Here is a 15,742-nt window from a genome sequence, read left to right as displayed (position 1 = left end):
AGATTATAAGTGTGAAAAGATATAATAACTGAAGGACAATAATATCTGAGTCCAATAAGCCAATCTTACTTCACTGCAAATACAGTCTAACTCAAAATTTTATCAAGAAAAACTTCTTTGTGTTTCTAAAAGACTTCATAATTGTCCAAATGAGACAAACAATCTAGCGGGAGGTCAGAGTGCTTCATCACAAAATCGCCCATTTTCAAATGGATACCCCTCAAAACAAACCAACCGACCTAACCGAAGACACCAAAACCACCTAAACTAAGACCCAAAAAAAAAAAACGAAGGACGAACCCAAAACAAACAAAACCAAAACGAAGGAGACTAGACTAACTATGTACAAAGGCAGACCTCCTGAACTCTAGGATTGGAAGTAATGCTTGAGATACCTCCCATTGACAGGCAATGGGACGTCTTCTCCAGTTAAGGTCTTCAGTTTGAATGCATTTTCACCTAGAATCTCAGAGATTTGATAAGGGCCCTTCCATAGTCTATCAAATTTATCATGCTCCCCCTTTTTTTCGTGTGCTTTATCCCAGTATAAGACAAGATCTGAGATCCGGAACGCCTTGGTTCTAGCTTGTCGATCGAACCATCTTTTAACAACTCCCTGATGCTTTGCAAAATTTTCCAGTGCTTGATCTCTCTTTTCCTCAAGATTCAATAGTTGCGTTAATCGGGCTTGGACAACGTCGGTGTCTTCCATGTATTCTTGGATAAATCTCAAGGTCGGGATCCTAAGTTGCATAGGGAATACCGGATCTTAACCGTAAACTAGGAAGTAAGGCGAAATCCCTAATGCGTTCTTGGTCCTGATCCGATCTACCCAAAGGGCAAATCTCAGTTAGGTATGACATTCTCTTGGACTTCTCTCCAACAATTTCTTGATCACACTGAGTAGGTTTTTGTTTGTTGACTCAGCTGACCCATTACCCTGAGGGTAATAATTAGACGAAAATTTAAGTGTTATACCGTACTCAAAAGCCCAATTTGAAAATCTCAATGATGTGAAGGCTGAACCATTATCACAAACCAATGCATAAGGGCACCCAAATCTCGTAATAATGTTTTCCTCAAGGAATTTAATTACGGCCTCAGTAGTGCATACCTTGAGAGCTTGAGCCTCTGACCATCCGGTACAATAATCAATAGCAATGATGATATACCTGTGTTGCGCCGAGGATGCGGGGTTGATGACACCAATAAAATCCATTCCCCATTTTGCAAATGGTCTTGCTTCGATCACTGGATTGAGGGGCATGGCAGGATTCTTCTCTCTGAAAGCAGCGACTTGGCAAGTGTGACAAGTCTTGACATGATCAAATGTATCTTTGAATAGTGTGGGCCAGTAATATCCTGCTCTCAGGATTTGATGAGTTGTAGCCAGGTTAGCACCATGTCCTGTCCCAAACTTGGAGTGAAAATGTTCAATTATTTGTTTGGCTTCTTCTTTGCCAACACACCTTAGATATATTCCCTCGTGATTCCTACGATATAGGATGGATCCTTGAAGCATATAATGCTGACACTTTATCCTCAATGCTCTTTTCTGAGTGGGTGTCATATGAGCAAGGCATTTGTGGTTGAGCAGGTAAGTCACAATTTCCTTGTACCATTCATCTGGGGCGACATCATCCAATTCATAAACTTGCTGGATCAACCCGGGCCCGTCGACTGCCAGTGTCTGAGCTAAAGCCTGCCCTCGAACAAGTTTCATAGGCTGGATTTCAATATCAAATTCTTGAATAATGGCGACCCACTTGCCTCTTCTCTCCCCTAGATCATTTTGCATGAGGGTTTTTACAGCTGCATCTAGTACAATTGCATAGATTTTGGCCCTTAAGAGGTAATGTCTAAATTTTTTAATGGCTTTGACTAATGCATATGCCTGTTTTTCAATATTAGGATATCTGAGTTTCGCATCTTTCAACGGGGTACTCATGAATGCAATCGGGTTCTCGTTCCTCTCTTCACTCCTCTGGGTGAGAATAGCTGCACAAGTGTATTTAGAGGCAAATGAATACAGGTATAAGGGCTTCATGTAATCAGGACTGATCAGTACTGGTGCTTCTGCGATTGCTGACTTTATCTCCTCGAATGCTCTCTCGGCCTCCGTCGACCATTCTATTTTTGCGTCCTTCAACATCTCATTCAAAGGCCTGACTATCTCGGCGAACCCTGTGATGAATTTTCTAACAAAATTGATCTTGCCGAAGAATGACTTGAGTTCCTTCTTACTAGCTGGTAGGTTGATGGTTGATATAGCCTTCACTCTATCAGGATCAATAGAGATTCCTTTCTCTGAAATGACATGTCCTGGCAGCTTTCCTTCCGTCACCCCAAATATGCATTTCTTCGGATTGAGAGAAACACCATATCTTTTGCACCTTTGGAAGACTTTTCTTAAATCATCCACATGATCTTCCCTTTTCCTGGAGAAAACTGTGATATCGTCCATGTATATGATAATGCATTTCCCAATCAAGTCTCTGAAAGCGATATCCATGGCCCTCTGAAAGGTGGCCCCGGCATTGATAAGTCCAAAAGGCATCCTTTTGTATGCAAATGTTCCCCACTTGGTAGTGAAAGCAGTCTTCAGTCGATCTTCAGGTTCAACCAATACTTGATTATAACCTGAATATCCATCTAGAAACGACATCATCTGTGACCCGTTGACAATCTGTAATACCTCGTCCAGCGATGGCAGTGGATAATTATCCTTTTCTGAAACTCGGTTGAGATTTCTGAAATCGACACACAATCTGATCTCTCCATTCTTTTTCCTGACAAGAACCAGGTTGGCGACCCACGTCGAATGTCTTACTGGAAAGATGATTTTGGCTGAGAGCAACTTCTTAACCTCTTGATATATTAAAGGTTCCAATAAAGGATTGACCGGCCTTTGTCTTTGTCTAAAAGGTTTGCTTCCTGGCTTCAAAGGGATTGTGTGAGTGATGATTGCAGTATCATAAGTCTTGAGATCTTCATAGCTCCAAGCAATGACATCTGGGAAATCTCTTACATTTTTCAAGATACCATTTCTTTCTCGCGAAGTGCAGGCCTTCCCAATGAACACATTCTTAACTTGTCTATCATCACCAATATTGATTGTGTCGCACGCATTTCCTTCCATGCTATGCCTTTTCACCTCCCTCAATTTGTCAAGATCAAAGATTCTTTCTAACTCCACCATTCCTTTTGGAATAGTGTTTGATTTCAAATTCAAAACTCCTTCTGCATCCAATTCTACTCCCTCAATTTCTTCTTCATCAATGATTTGGGCTAAGAAGACGTCCGTGTTGGTCAAGAAATCCAAGATGTGCTTGTCATCTTCAAAGACTTGAAAGTTGGTGATGTTATCTGGGACTGAAGGTACTGAGGTCAGCTCTACTGTGAACTTCTTCAATCCTTCCATTGCTAATGGTATCAAAGAGCTAGCGGCTTGTACAAGAGAATTAGCCACTTGATTCTGATATCTGTATACGGATTTGATATTGAAGGCCTCAAAACTTTCAATGAGATCCCAAACTCGATTCCGATATCTAGTCAACCTTTTGTCATGGCACACATACTGCCTTCTAATTTGTCTTATTACTATTTCTGAATCTCCATATACCTGTAGTATTTTAGCTTTCTTTCTGATAGCTAGTAATAACCCATGAATCAAGGATTCATATTCAGCCACATTGTTGGTGCAAGGGAACTATAGCCTATGGGCGGCAAGGTAGGTTTCTCCTGACGGACTGATTAATTCGAAGCCAGCTCCAGATCCTTGTTTGGATTTAGATCCATCGAACCTTAATGTCCATATTGAATTCCCTTGGTCTTCTGACTCTTGGACCTCTTGGCTTTCTTGTCCGGGTCCGTTTTCAATCCTTCTTTACACACAATGTGTCCAAGCAATCTTCCCTGTGGTACCATGAATCTACATTTCCTCGAGTTGAGAGCCAACCGTGCCCTTCGACATCTCTCTAGGCACTCCCCGAGGGTTTTTAGGTGGATGTCCTGTCCACTATAAATAGACCAATCGTCCAGGAAGGCTTTGAAGTTCCCCACCGACATCTTGTCGAAGATGTGCAAGATGATGTGCTGAAAGGTGGCGGATGCATTGCATAGACCGAAGGGCATTCGGTTGTATGCATACACACCGTCCTCCACCACGAAGGTTGTTTTCAACTTATCTTCCTCTGCGATGGATATCTGGTTGTACCCAGAGAACCCATCCATGAAGGAATAGATTTCATGTCCAACTACTTCCTCCAAGATGTTGTCGATGAAGGGTATGGGAAACGGGTCTTTAATAGTGACAGCGTTCAGACACCGGAAGTCTACACAGATCTGGATTTGATTGGCCTCTTTCTTGAGGGAAATCACAATGGGAGACACCCATTCGCTTGTCTGCACTTTGAAGATTATGCCCGCTTCCAACATCCGCCCAATTTCGTCGTTCACCCGTGCAGCATAATTTTTGTTCATACAGTAAGGCAGCTTCCTTACCAGTTGGGTTCTCGATACCAATGTTATTCGGTGTACACACAACTCTGGGGGCACGCCCTTCAGGTCCTTGTACGTCCATGCAAAGACATCCTTGTATTCAAGGAAAATTTTGAAGGCTGCGGCCTTCAACACAGGATTCCAGTCATCTCCGACAAGGATGATCTTGGGGTCACTCGTCCCCCCAAGATTTGTCTCCTTTAAATTGGCTTCCTGATATTTTATGGGCTCCCCCTTCGGGAATTGGTGTGCAGGCGTCTCATTCACCGAGGCCTCCCCTTCCTTGTACTCTCCATATTCTGGGGGAAATATATATGGTTCTTCTTCGATGCTCAATACATTGCACGAGGGTGTAAATAGTTCATAATCTACCATTTGCCAATGGAAGAGGCCATTCAAGGAGTCCCCGTCATCCCCTGAGCATGCCTCCAGTTCTAACACCCCTTCGTCACTAGGCTCCATGCGACGTCCATCTCCACCCTCCCCCAACTAGTCTCCCTCAGATTCCGAGTCGGAGGAGGATGCTAACTTCTCACTCACCATCTGCGTACAGAGATCGATCACGTGCTTCCTCCCCACGTTTTCCAAGGAAAGGGTATTCCGCTTCCAGTTATGGTTCGCTTTTGCTACAATGAGCCACCCACGCCCGAGAATGGCGTCATACCCTTTCTGCTTCAGGGGAATTACTACAAAATCTAGCACGAATGGCTGCGTGCCAATCATCACCTGCTGGCCCATGAGGGTACCAAGGGGTTTAATCCCATGTTGATCTGCCCCTAGTAGGCTGAACGTGGGGGGCCACAACGTAGGCTTTCCGATTTTTTTCCATGTCGCTTCTGGGAGCACATTTACTCCTGTCCTCCATCCACAATAGTGTCTATCAAGGTAGTCCCCAGTATGCCCATTTCTACCACCGCCGGTTGGCGTCCGCTGTTGACTACCAACAACATGGGGTCGACCGTGGGGCTTACGACCTCCCTTAACACGGGGTCAGCTGTGAGGCTCACGACCTCCCTCATTTTCACTTGTGAGGGTATGGAGTTTAAGATAGCCGTTTTTAACTGCGGCATGGTCTCAAGGAGGTCTTGAATCCTCACAGGTACCTCCATCTGCAATATTTGCCGTAAGATTTTCTCTTCTCCCCTCGTCCGTGGCGGACTTGCGGTCTGGTGGTTGTTCTGTCCTTGTGCGACCATTTCCTTTCTGATCTCGTCTCTTGCTTCCCGCACTCTCTCAGTCTCCGTGTGGGGATCTGGGTATGCAACCTTTTTGGCTTGTGCCCTTGTGATTGCCAACACTTCTGCCTTCGTGGGTTCTATGTTTAGAAGGTTTACACCAGGCTTCGGGCAATTTGCATCCTCATGGTCGCCTGGCCCACACCATCGGCAGAGGTGCTGAGGGGTGGCTTCCTTTGTGCAATCGCGGGCAAAGTGTCCCCACTGGGCCCTACACTGGATCATCGGTCGGCCCTTGGCAACATACTGGATCCGGTTTCTATTATTGTTATTGTTGTTATTTCATCCGCCACCGCGTCTGTTATCCCGGTATCCTCCAAATGATGTCGTTGTGTTAGTTTGTTGGCCCATACCTGCTGGTGCGGATATTGTGGCCTGCTCCGTGAACAGCACCTAGTTCATTTGCGTACTTCGGGTTTTCATGTTGTATGGGCACTCCTTGGTGGAGTGTCCCATCACTTGACGAATCTCGCAGAATACCTTCTTCGAGCAGGTACCCTTTGTATGCCCCTCCTCTTTGCACTCAATGCACCATATGTCCCCTTCGGTCCGACCAGTGCTTCTCATTGTTTTGAATTCCCTCCTCATTTGCTCCATGCCTTTCTCGAGCGCTTGCACCTGTTTGCCAACCTCGCCATTGCTGCTGCTTTCCTGTGAAGAGTCATCATCCTCGGACGAGCTATCCTTCTTTTTTTTCTTCGATGTCTTGGTCTCGCTCTCGAGATCCATCGCTCTATTGTATGCGTCTTCGTACGATGTCGGTGGAACAATTTTCATCTTCTTCCGGAGGGAGTGTTTGGGTCCCTCCACGAACCATCTCTTTTTCAACCCATCCACTGGTTGACTCTTCATTTTCCCCAACAGTTCCCTCAGCCGCCGACTATAGGCTCGGACAGTCTCCTTCTTGTTCTACTTTGTGCCATAGATTTTGGCGACTATTTCGTTGTCGTCTCTCAGGAGGCGGAACTCTATCCCAAACTCCTCCTTTAGGTTGGGCCATGTGCCGACTTTGGCTTTATCCATATCTGAGTACCAGTCTATGGCCACTCCCCTTAAGGTTGCTGGAAATTGTGTTACCCATTCGTCTTGGTCGGTAACACCGTTCGCTGACCATATGGTTTCGCACATGCGGCAATGGCGGACGCGATCTTCCTTCCCGTCGCCATTGAACTTCGGGAGTTTCTATTTACTCGCCATTGATTGGGGTCGTCTCCCCTGAGGTGGCTGTGGCTGTGCCTAAGCCCCTGCGCCACTCCCTCTGACGCCGGTGGTGTGTCCTGCGTGGGTGACTGGGGGTACGGTGTTTTGCTTATCGTGTGTCGCACCTATAGCCGTACGGTTGTCCTCCCCTTCGTTCTCACCCACGCCCAATCCTGGCTCCCTTTGGTGATCCTCACTTCGTGGCGTAAGGGATAAGTTTCTAAACTGATCCCGAGTCTCTTCGACTAGATTCCTTCGTAACCTTGTTTCCTCCAGAAACTCTTCATGGCTTCTCACCCTACAGTGTTCTGGCGACGCGTAGGAATTTCCCTCGGCTTCTGCACCCTCCGTGACACCTCCTTGGTTCCCTTCGAGCCACCCTTCGGTAGGTCGTCCTTCAGCAAGTTGCCTCAGCCTCCGTCTACACTCTACTTCTTGTTCCAGAATCAAGGCCCTCTGCGCGGCCTCCCACTCGTCCGTTTATGCTTTCCTATTTCTATCTTTGTTTAACAGGTTGGGCAATAATTGCCTTACATTTCCATAAATAACAACACATAAAACGAGAACACTCCTTTATTAATTCATCTCATCAGATACAACTTGTGTCAATATTATGACATCTTATTCAATTATAGAATGTTCTTTTATCCCTCTGGGATTCACGGTTCAATTTTCTCCTGGCATCGTGCCATCACGCTCCGCTTCCCGATGGTTGTTTTCTTCATACTGTTGGAGGATTCGTTGGCGTCGCTCTTTCCGGGCAATCTCCTCCAAGCAAGCTTGTTGTGTTAGCGATGCCTGTGCAAGCAACCGGGGGAGGTGGTTCATCAACCGATTTACCGCCGGGCTAACCTCCAGTGCTGTCCACACGGCACTTGGTGGGATTGCAGCCTCTGTGGCCTCTCGTCAGACGTAGGTCTCGATGGCTACCTGGAGCAGGATTGAAAATTCCCTCGTCGCAGTGTCTTCTCCGCTGTAGAGCTCTGTTTGCGCGTCGTCAGCCTCTGGGTTTATCTCACCAACGGGTAGGCCCATCGTGTCCATGTGCCATTCGCTTCTTCCATTCCCGAGTATGTCTAGGCAACAGCGCCAAATGTTTGCCCTCTCGGGTGAATAACTTAAAACATACAGCTGAAACACGTAATGCAGAATAATAATGCCATAGATATCAAATAAAATATAAGAGATGTTATTCCATTCCCCATCATCATTGTCTTTCACAAGTTACATTCGGAAGTATATAAGGATACCGAGGGGGTGCGAGCGCCAACCATCGCACGGCAACTGCCACCCCTCGGTTGCCAACTAACCACAACTAACCAAGACAATTACACTTAATTAACTAGTTTTATTTCCGTGTACAATATTGCCGCTAACACCGTGGACGTCCATGTTGGGCAGATTTGTATTGATTGTTGACTGATAACATGCATTGAAGGGGCATTCTGATGTCTAAGACCTTTCATGCTGGTCTGAACAGTAGAAGTGGAGAATCGGATGGCTTATGACTAGATAAATACATTCAAATAGCTTGGCATGAGGTCTTGTCTCTAGGTCAAGAGTTAAGTTTCAGATTTCACACTCATATTGTGTAATGTCCCCTCTTTGTGCCTAGTCAACATGGGAGTACCATTAGCCTATTCCGAGTTCCTGTAGACTAAATGAATTTTGGTTAAGGGACTTTGTGTCCTGGTTGAGATAGTGCAAAAGTTTCTTGAGCTTTCCATTAGAGTTTTCTATTTGTGGCAAGGAGTTATTTTCCGTACTTACTATTTAAAGTAAGTCAGTGGGCTACCAGTTTCTTCAGTTAGTGAGGTGTTCCTATCTTTAACTTTGGTGAGTTCAAAGGCTTCAAAGAAATATTTGTTTTATTGGCCATTTCAATCTTTTTAATGTTGCCTTAAGCCTTTGGAAGAATCCCCCATGGCCTACTAGAATAACATTGTTTTTAAAAGGGGGACCATTATCCCCATGGCCTACTAGAATAACATTGTTTTTAAAAGGGGGACCATTATCCCCATGGCCTAGTTGAATAACATTGTTTTTAAAATGGGGGCCATTATATTTCCTTGACTTAAGGCTAAAATAATGCCTTAGAAAGTGGATGCCTAAGGGAGAAAAGGAAATATTTAAAATGCAAAATATTTTTAGAAGGCGAAAAAGTGGGAAAACCCTAAACTTGCCCTAATTCACTCTCTCATTCTTTAAAAGGGAGATTGAGCCTTCATTTGTGCACCTTTGTTTTGGTGAATATAACATAATGCTGCTAAAATTTATCCAGAGAACAGAAACAACTGGTTAGAGTCACAAACAAATTGTTATATTGTATCTCTACTCTAAGAGGTCGGAAGTTTGGTGCCTCTCATTGAAAGAAATTGGAGTCTCTAGCTGGATTGCTGTCTAATTGCAGGGGATTGATGTCTCCTATGGGTTGGTGCCTACAAATTATTGCAGAGAAAATTTCATTTTGCTGAGGCTGGATTTGGACAGTAGATCCAAGCAACTATTCACTATGGTTTTCTCTCGAAAGGGTTTCCCTGGAAAACCTTGTGTCTCTCATTTGTGTGGATGCTTTCAATCATTTCAATATAGTTGCTAAAGTTTTAGATAAGCAAAAAATTGGTCTTATATTAATTCACCCCCTATCTCCTTCCCCCAACCTCTCAGTATAAGTGTGTGTGTTTCGTCAATAAGATTTTGGGAGCTTAGTAATTCTAGTATGAGCTTGTATTGTAAGATACTACTAACATCAGAAAACCATTACATTTTTAAAATCAATCAGAAAATAAAATTTGCAATGCTACGTAATGATTTTGTACTAGAAATACAAAATAAAGAAGCATGAAAACAACAGAACATTTGCCTCTAAGAGTCCACACTGAAAACATTATAAATATTGCTGAGATGTAGGATGCACACCTTGTTGATCAGACCGTCATCAACAACAGAACTACTAATCTTCTTAAATAGTTCATATAACGCTTCTACTTCACTCACACTAACTGCAAAAATGATAACTTGAAGTTTAAGTACAAATGGTCCCTAAGAATTTACATAATGTCTACAAATAAATCTGATTTCTAAATTTGTGCAGTTATTTCAATGGCCTAGCATATTACATTTTAAAATACTAAATGTTTTTATGAATCAGAGTGTTATTACAAATTGGTCTCCAAAACCATAGATAAACCTGAAGTTAAAGAAAAAGACTTATCCCTTAAGAAGAACCAAGATCTAAGTACCTAATTATATCTTGTAAAATTTTAAACAGTCAATAGAGAATATAGAAATCTTACGCATATCATTTAGTAGTTTCTTTCCTAGCAAGAATTTTCAGTTTTACATTCCATACAGGCTTGGGTCGCTATTCTAATATTTTCTGTTAAAAAGAGCAAATAATTTGAAACCCAAAGAAGGATCTAACATAGAATGCATGAAAAGCCTACTAGTTAATTCTTAGAAAGAATGTTATATGGGATGAGCTCAAATGGTACATCATCAGAGCTTTTAAAATGAATACACGTTTTCAAATCCCTAGAACACTTGTTACATCCTTAAATGTACAAAAATTGAATGTTTAATCAACTAACTACCACATCCAATTGTAGGTGCGGCATACTCCAACAAAGGAGGCTGAGTGCAAATCATGGATGAAATGGATGGAAGAGATATCCCTCAGCAATGGCATCTAAGACAAAGGACACCCTACAATTGAAATTCATCAATTAAAAAAACATATTGAAATTTATGAGAATTTGGTTACTAATTATATTCTTTAAGGCTATGAAACAAAGGGATATATCATCTAGTTGTTTAAAGAAAGAAGTTAACTTATTCATAAGGTATTTTGCAAGGTTACCCCGAGTTTCTGGGATGGGAGGACGGGGGAACATGTTTCTAGGATGCAGATTTTTCAAGCCAATTTTGGGGACGGCTATATAAAAATAGGGAAAATTAATTAAGAAATTTAAAATATTCATATGAAAACATGGATAAAGCATGCACATATACATTATACAGCCTTAACATATAAGAACTAGCAGAATTCTTATGCCAAATTTGTGTTAAATTGGCACTCAAAGTCAAATTGCTTATAGAATTCATTGTCAATGTGTATAATTTATAGGGATGTCCCCTAGGCATCCCTTGTCCCCAAGACGTCCCTGGGATGGGGACGTCTTGGGGACAAGGGATGCCTAGGGGACGTCTGAAAAAAAACCCAATGACGTGTCCCAAGGTAACTCTAGTATTTTGGTTTCCAAAATCTTGATTTCAACTTTTGTTTTCAAAGTTTCTAGATTTCAATTATTGTTGGTATCAAAGCTGTGAGTCTGCCACCTGTGAAACTATAATGACTTAATATAGAATACACTCAAAGAAGAAAGAGCCTAAAGATCCTTGAACAGTATGAACAAGGATTTGAAGCATAGCACAGAGCATTCAAGAACTAATGCTCAATAGGAACAATTGATACTTTGATTCTCATCATTATTAACCTAGAGCTGAAAATTTTGATCATTGGAATAAACCCAAAATAAATCCTTTGTTTGAGTCGTGACAACCTCAACCTATATACAAAAGGTGTGAGGCATGTCGATAAAGTTAAATTAAAGATTTAACATTCGCATTATTTAATTTAAATAAAGTGAACTTTTGCTTAAGTGAGTGTCTAGGGGAGATTACGTGTTTTTATTTAATAAACTTTTTCTAGGTGTGGGCGCCCAAAAAGAGGAGTCAAGAGGTGACGTCTAATTTATTTAAAATATTGTAACCATAAAGTGGGCATGGGATTTGGGGAGGCCTTTATAAAGTCATTTGGAGCTCATTTTGCAGCATGCTTGGATTGATATTTTGAGAATACAATTGTTGGATTGAATTTGTTCAATCCTTTGCTTTGTGAGGACGAAAACCCTTGCAAAGGCCATTCTCTTCATTAGTGAAAGATCTCACATAGAGGATTTGTTGGTGATTTCACTCAAGAATCACAGCTGGCCTTTATTCTAAGATTATTTTGTTAGAGATATTAAGAGATTTCATGAGCAGATTTGAATGCAAGATAAAAAGGGAATTTGGCTAAATATTTCATTGTTTTTGGGTTCCCATTTGTCAATTCACAATTGTAGCTTCTTCATTTCTGGTCATACTAGTTTGAAGAGGGGCTATTGAGTCTAGAGAGGTGATATATAGGGTTTTGGAGGATTTGTTGAGGGATTGTTTCCGCATAGGCTCAAGTATTCCAAAGATATTCATATTACTATATTCAAAGCTCATCTTGGGAGGTTGGTGCAGAAGCACCTCAAGACAAACATGAAGAGAGTTGAAAACTCATGGTATGCCATGAGTTAATTTCATGTAATAGGACATGTAGGACAATAAAGGTCCCCGGGACCATTATTTTGTGTAATGTGGACCCCACTTGTAAGGCCATTGACATGTTACGCATTGATAAACCAACATGGTCAAATCTGGTCAAAGGATCCCTAGGGGAGTAGGATGGTTGAATTGGGTCTTGTAGGGTGTTTTTAGTCAAGTGGGAACCATTTGTGAAGGGTTCCTAAGGTCTGAGTGTCAAAATAAAGATGTCAAAATGTTGCTTAGCAACATTTGAGAACATTTGATAAACTTGAGAAAGTGAGCAACCAACTTTCTCCAACGGTCATGAACATTTGAGTTTCGGTTGGGGAAGTTGGCAAATGTCTTTTTAAGGCCTTTGGGGGTCGGATTCAAAAGGTTGTTGATGATCTGAAGATTAAATAAAAAAAGTTTCACTGTTTTCCTGCAAATTCCATTGTTATCCAATCTTGTACGGAGTTGTGTGGATCCATTTCTATCTGAAACCATGATGGAAGTATAATGCATTGAATTGCTTTTGGTTTGGCGTGAATACATCAAATTTTGGGCAAGTTATACTAAATTTTGTGTGACTGAGTCAGAAACACTTGAATTTCCAAGGTTTGGCAAATAAAATGTCCTTTACTTGACTTTTCACCATTGGATTTCCACGGCCATTGGCGGAAGGCACGTAGAAAGGATGTATAGTAGATCTAAAAAGGTTTCATGCAGGAAGGAGGGTGGAACTGTGAGAACAAGCGAGCCCTAGCCAGGCATCTCCATGTGACTGGCTTATAAGAAAGGGTAATAGTGTGTGCAGCGGACTACATAGGGTGGATTGGTGTGAACCAAAGGTGGATTTGGTGTTTCCATGATAGGACAGAAGTGTTGGATGTGTTGGATCGAAGGGATCAATCGTTTGAAAGGTGGTTACTCTGTAAATGTACACAATTAGTGTAATGTCCCCTTCTCCGTAGTGATTAGTTTAGTGGTCCATTGGCCTATTCCGGAGACCCGTAGGCTATTTGGAAAGCAGAAATAGGGTTTCCAGCTTGTGTGGAGTTCAGCTCGAGCTTTTTAGGGTTTATCAGGAGGGAATTCTTCAGTTCTCTCTATGGTTTCCTTATGGGTTTTTCATGAACTCCAAGGTAGCATAACATGCATTGGATTCTTTGGTGAAGTCAGAACTTACTTTTTTAGTAAGTTAGGGTTTGGCTGTTTGGATGATGTTGTCTTACTGGGCTTTCCAAGCTCTTCCTTTGGGTGCGAAGATCATGATTTTCGGAGAAGTATTTCATGACTTACTATTTTTAGTAAGTGGCAGTATTGAGCATTTCTATTTTTAGCAGTCTCGGACAGGGTCCTGATTCAGCGCAGTTCTGTGGTCTTTATCACACAGCTTCATCCTTGATTTTGATGTTAATCAGCGGAGCTTGTTTTTATCTATTATGGGGATAGCGCCCTATATTGATAATAATCAATATTACATATGCACTGGACCCCAAAAGGATATGATCCATCCTATAAAAACAATAAACAGTCATCATCCAATCACCGCCAATGCCACTACACAAGCCTCAAAATCAGTACCGGAGTTATAAGTTATTGAATTAAATATTATTTCCTTGTCATAAGGTTTAATATTTAATTATTTTATTACTGATTAATTGTGTTTTGGGCGACTTAGGGAAAAGGATAAATAAATGCTACTAATATTATTATTTCCCTTAGTCAGGTGGCGTTGAGAGTGATTAAACATGTCATGTTTATATTGTTTTAATATTGCAAGTTGTTCACCTAGCAAAAGTTCGAACTTTGCCTAAGGAGTTGGGAATAAGTGGACGCCATTTTGAGGAGACATGTTTAATTAAATTCAAATGTATTGGGCACCTTGGAGGACATGTAATTTGGGCGTATTTGTGTGCATTTGCATTAGAATTTGGTGGAGCAAGAAGTTATAAATAAGAGCCTTGGGCTCTCATTTTGGTATCTTATGAAATTGCATTGTTATGCTGCCGGTTTGGCGATTGAAAATCTGAGCTTCGAAGTGTGGCTTCCTAGCTAAGTCTCAGTTTCGTACTTGGAAGATAGTACCTAGCTGTGTTCTTGTAATTCCAATGATGTCCGTGAGTGTTCTACAAATTGTGGAGAGTTTTGTGTGGATTTTGGAGTGTTTCCTTTTTGCTGGTCGCGGAGTTGCTGAAACCATATTTTGCTCATACCTCCTGACTAAGTGATTGCATCGTTCTAGGTATTGGCTCTTTGGAAGCGTATTGGGAAGACAATCATTCTCCTATCTTGGCGTGGCTTTTGGTGGTCATCACAATTTTTGGTTGCAAATCGAAGTTTGCTGCTGTAGCACCATTTTAAGACTTACCTTGGGATGTGTGCAACACATTTGGGGCTTCCAAGTTGCGAGTTTGAGGTATTGAATTGGTTGCCTATGTTATATTAGTCATTTGCATTTTATTTGGTGTGATTCCGATTGGCTGGATAGTGTGTTTTCTAGCTTGCTAGATAGTGTGTTTTCTAGCTTGCAGAATTAGAACAGCAGTAGTGTTCAAGTGTGGTGTGATTTTGATAGTGGATTGTTTGAGATCAGCATTAAGCTTCTTATCTTATCTCATATCTCTATTTTGTGAGATTGTTTTAGTAGTACTGATCAATCATTTTTGCTATTCTTATTTGTAATTCCCACTGCATAAGTGGAAGAGGCTGGCTTAGCCGCCTTCTTGCTTTGTAATTCAGTTTATGTACTCAGTCCTCCCACTGAATAAGTGGTCGAGTGATAAGTTTTATGCAATTGTCCTCCTGCTGAAATATGCAGTAGAGTGAGAGCTTAATGTAATGTCCTCCCGCTGAAATACACAGTAGAGTGATTGAGTTTTAGTTTCTTGTTATTTCCCTTGGCTGGTTTACCGCCAAGAGTTCAGTTTCTATCCTGTTGGATAAGCAGAAGGGGCTGGCTTGCCGCCCATGCATTGTTATTTCAGTTTGATTTATGGTGCTAACGATCCCCGGAACACCGTATGCTCTCACCCTCCCAAATTGGGCTCTCGGTGAACAAAAGGTGGAAGGGTTCCCTTTCAGTAGTTTGGATTATTTCTCTAACCTTAATGGGTTATGGTGTTTGCTTGTAACTCTTATGGCTAAAAACAAAAAGAAGATTTAAGGGGAATATTACAATTAGGCCAATTAGGTCTATGTGTCCCAATAGCACTTGACTGGTCACATTAAGGAGTTAGAGCCTGCAATTAGGATATATTGTAGAATTCCATAAAGGGTATCTAGATGTGCAAATGGTTTGGAGGGTCCTTTGGAAATTCTGAGAATTGTGGAGGAAAACCTCATTAGGAGGGCTCGTAGGAGATTAGGTCCTAAGGGAGCAATCAACCCTAAGAAAACTTAAACATCAAAGTTGCATTGGGAATGAACTTCTTTGATGTTGTATGTTCAATCGAAGGTATAAGAAGGTG

General features: G+C 41.8%; 1 protein-coding gene across 4 annotated transcripts in view; it reads right to left on the bottom strand.

Moving 5' to 3' along the window:
• Positions 1-15,742, bottom strand: part of LOC131027350 (calcineurin B-like protein 3) — a 252,230-nt gene that overhangs the window by 206,466 nt on the left and 30,022 nt on the right. For 3 of the 4 annotated variants that reach the window (XM_057957385.2, XM_059218110.1, XM_057957384.2), the window contains exon 2: positions 9,855-9,937. The exons of the other annotated variant lie outside the window; for it this stretch is intronic. In XM_057957385.2, coding sequence (XP_057813368.1) covers positions 9,855-9,937 — 83 coding nt within the window. The remainder of the gene's footprint in view (positions 1-9,854; positions 9,938-15,742) is intronic. 4 annotated transcript variants of the gene reach the window in all.

This window comes from Cryptomeria japonica, chromosome 3 (assembly GCF_030272615.1).
Source record: "Cryptomeria japonica chromosome 3, Sugi_1.0, whole genome shotgun sequence".
In the NCBI taxonomy this organism is placed as follows: domain Eukaryota; kingdom Viridiplantae; phylum Streptophyta; class Pinopsida; order Cupressales; family Cupressaceae; genus Cryptomeria; species Cryptomeria japonica.
This window is presented reverse-complemented; position numbering and strand designations above follow the sequence as displayed.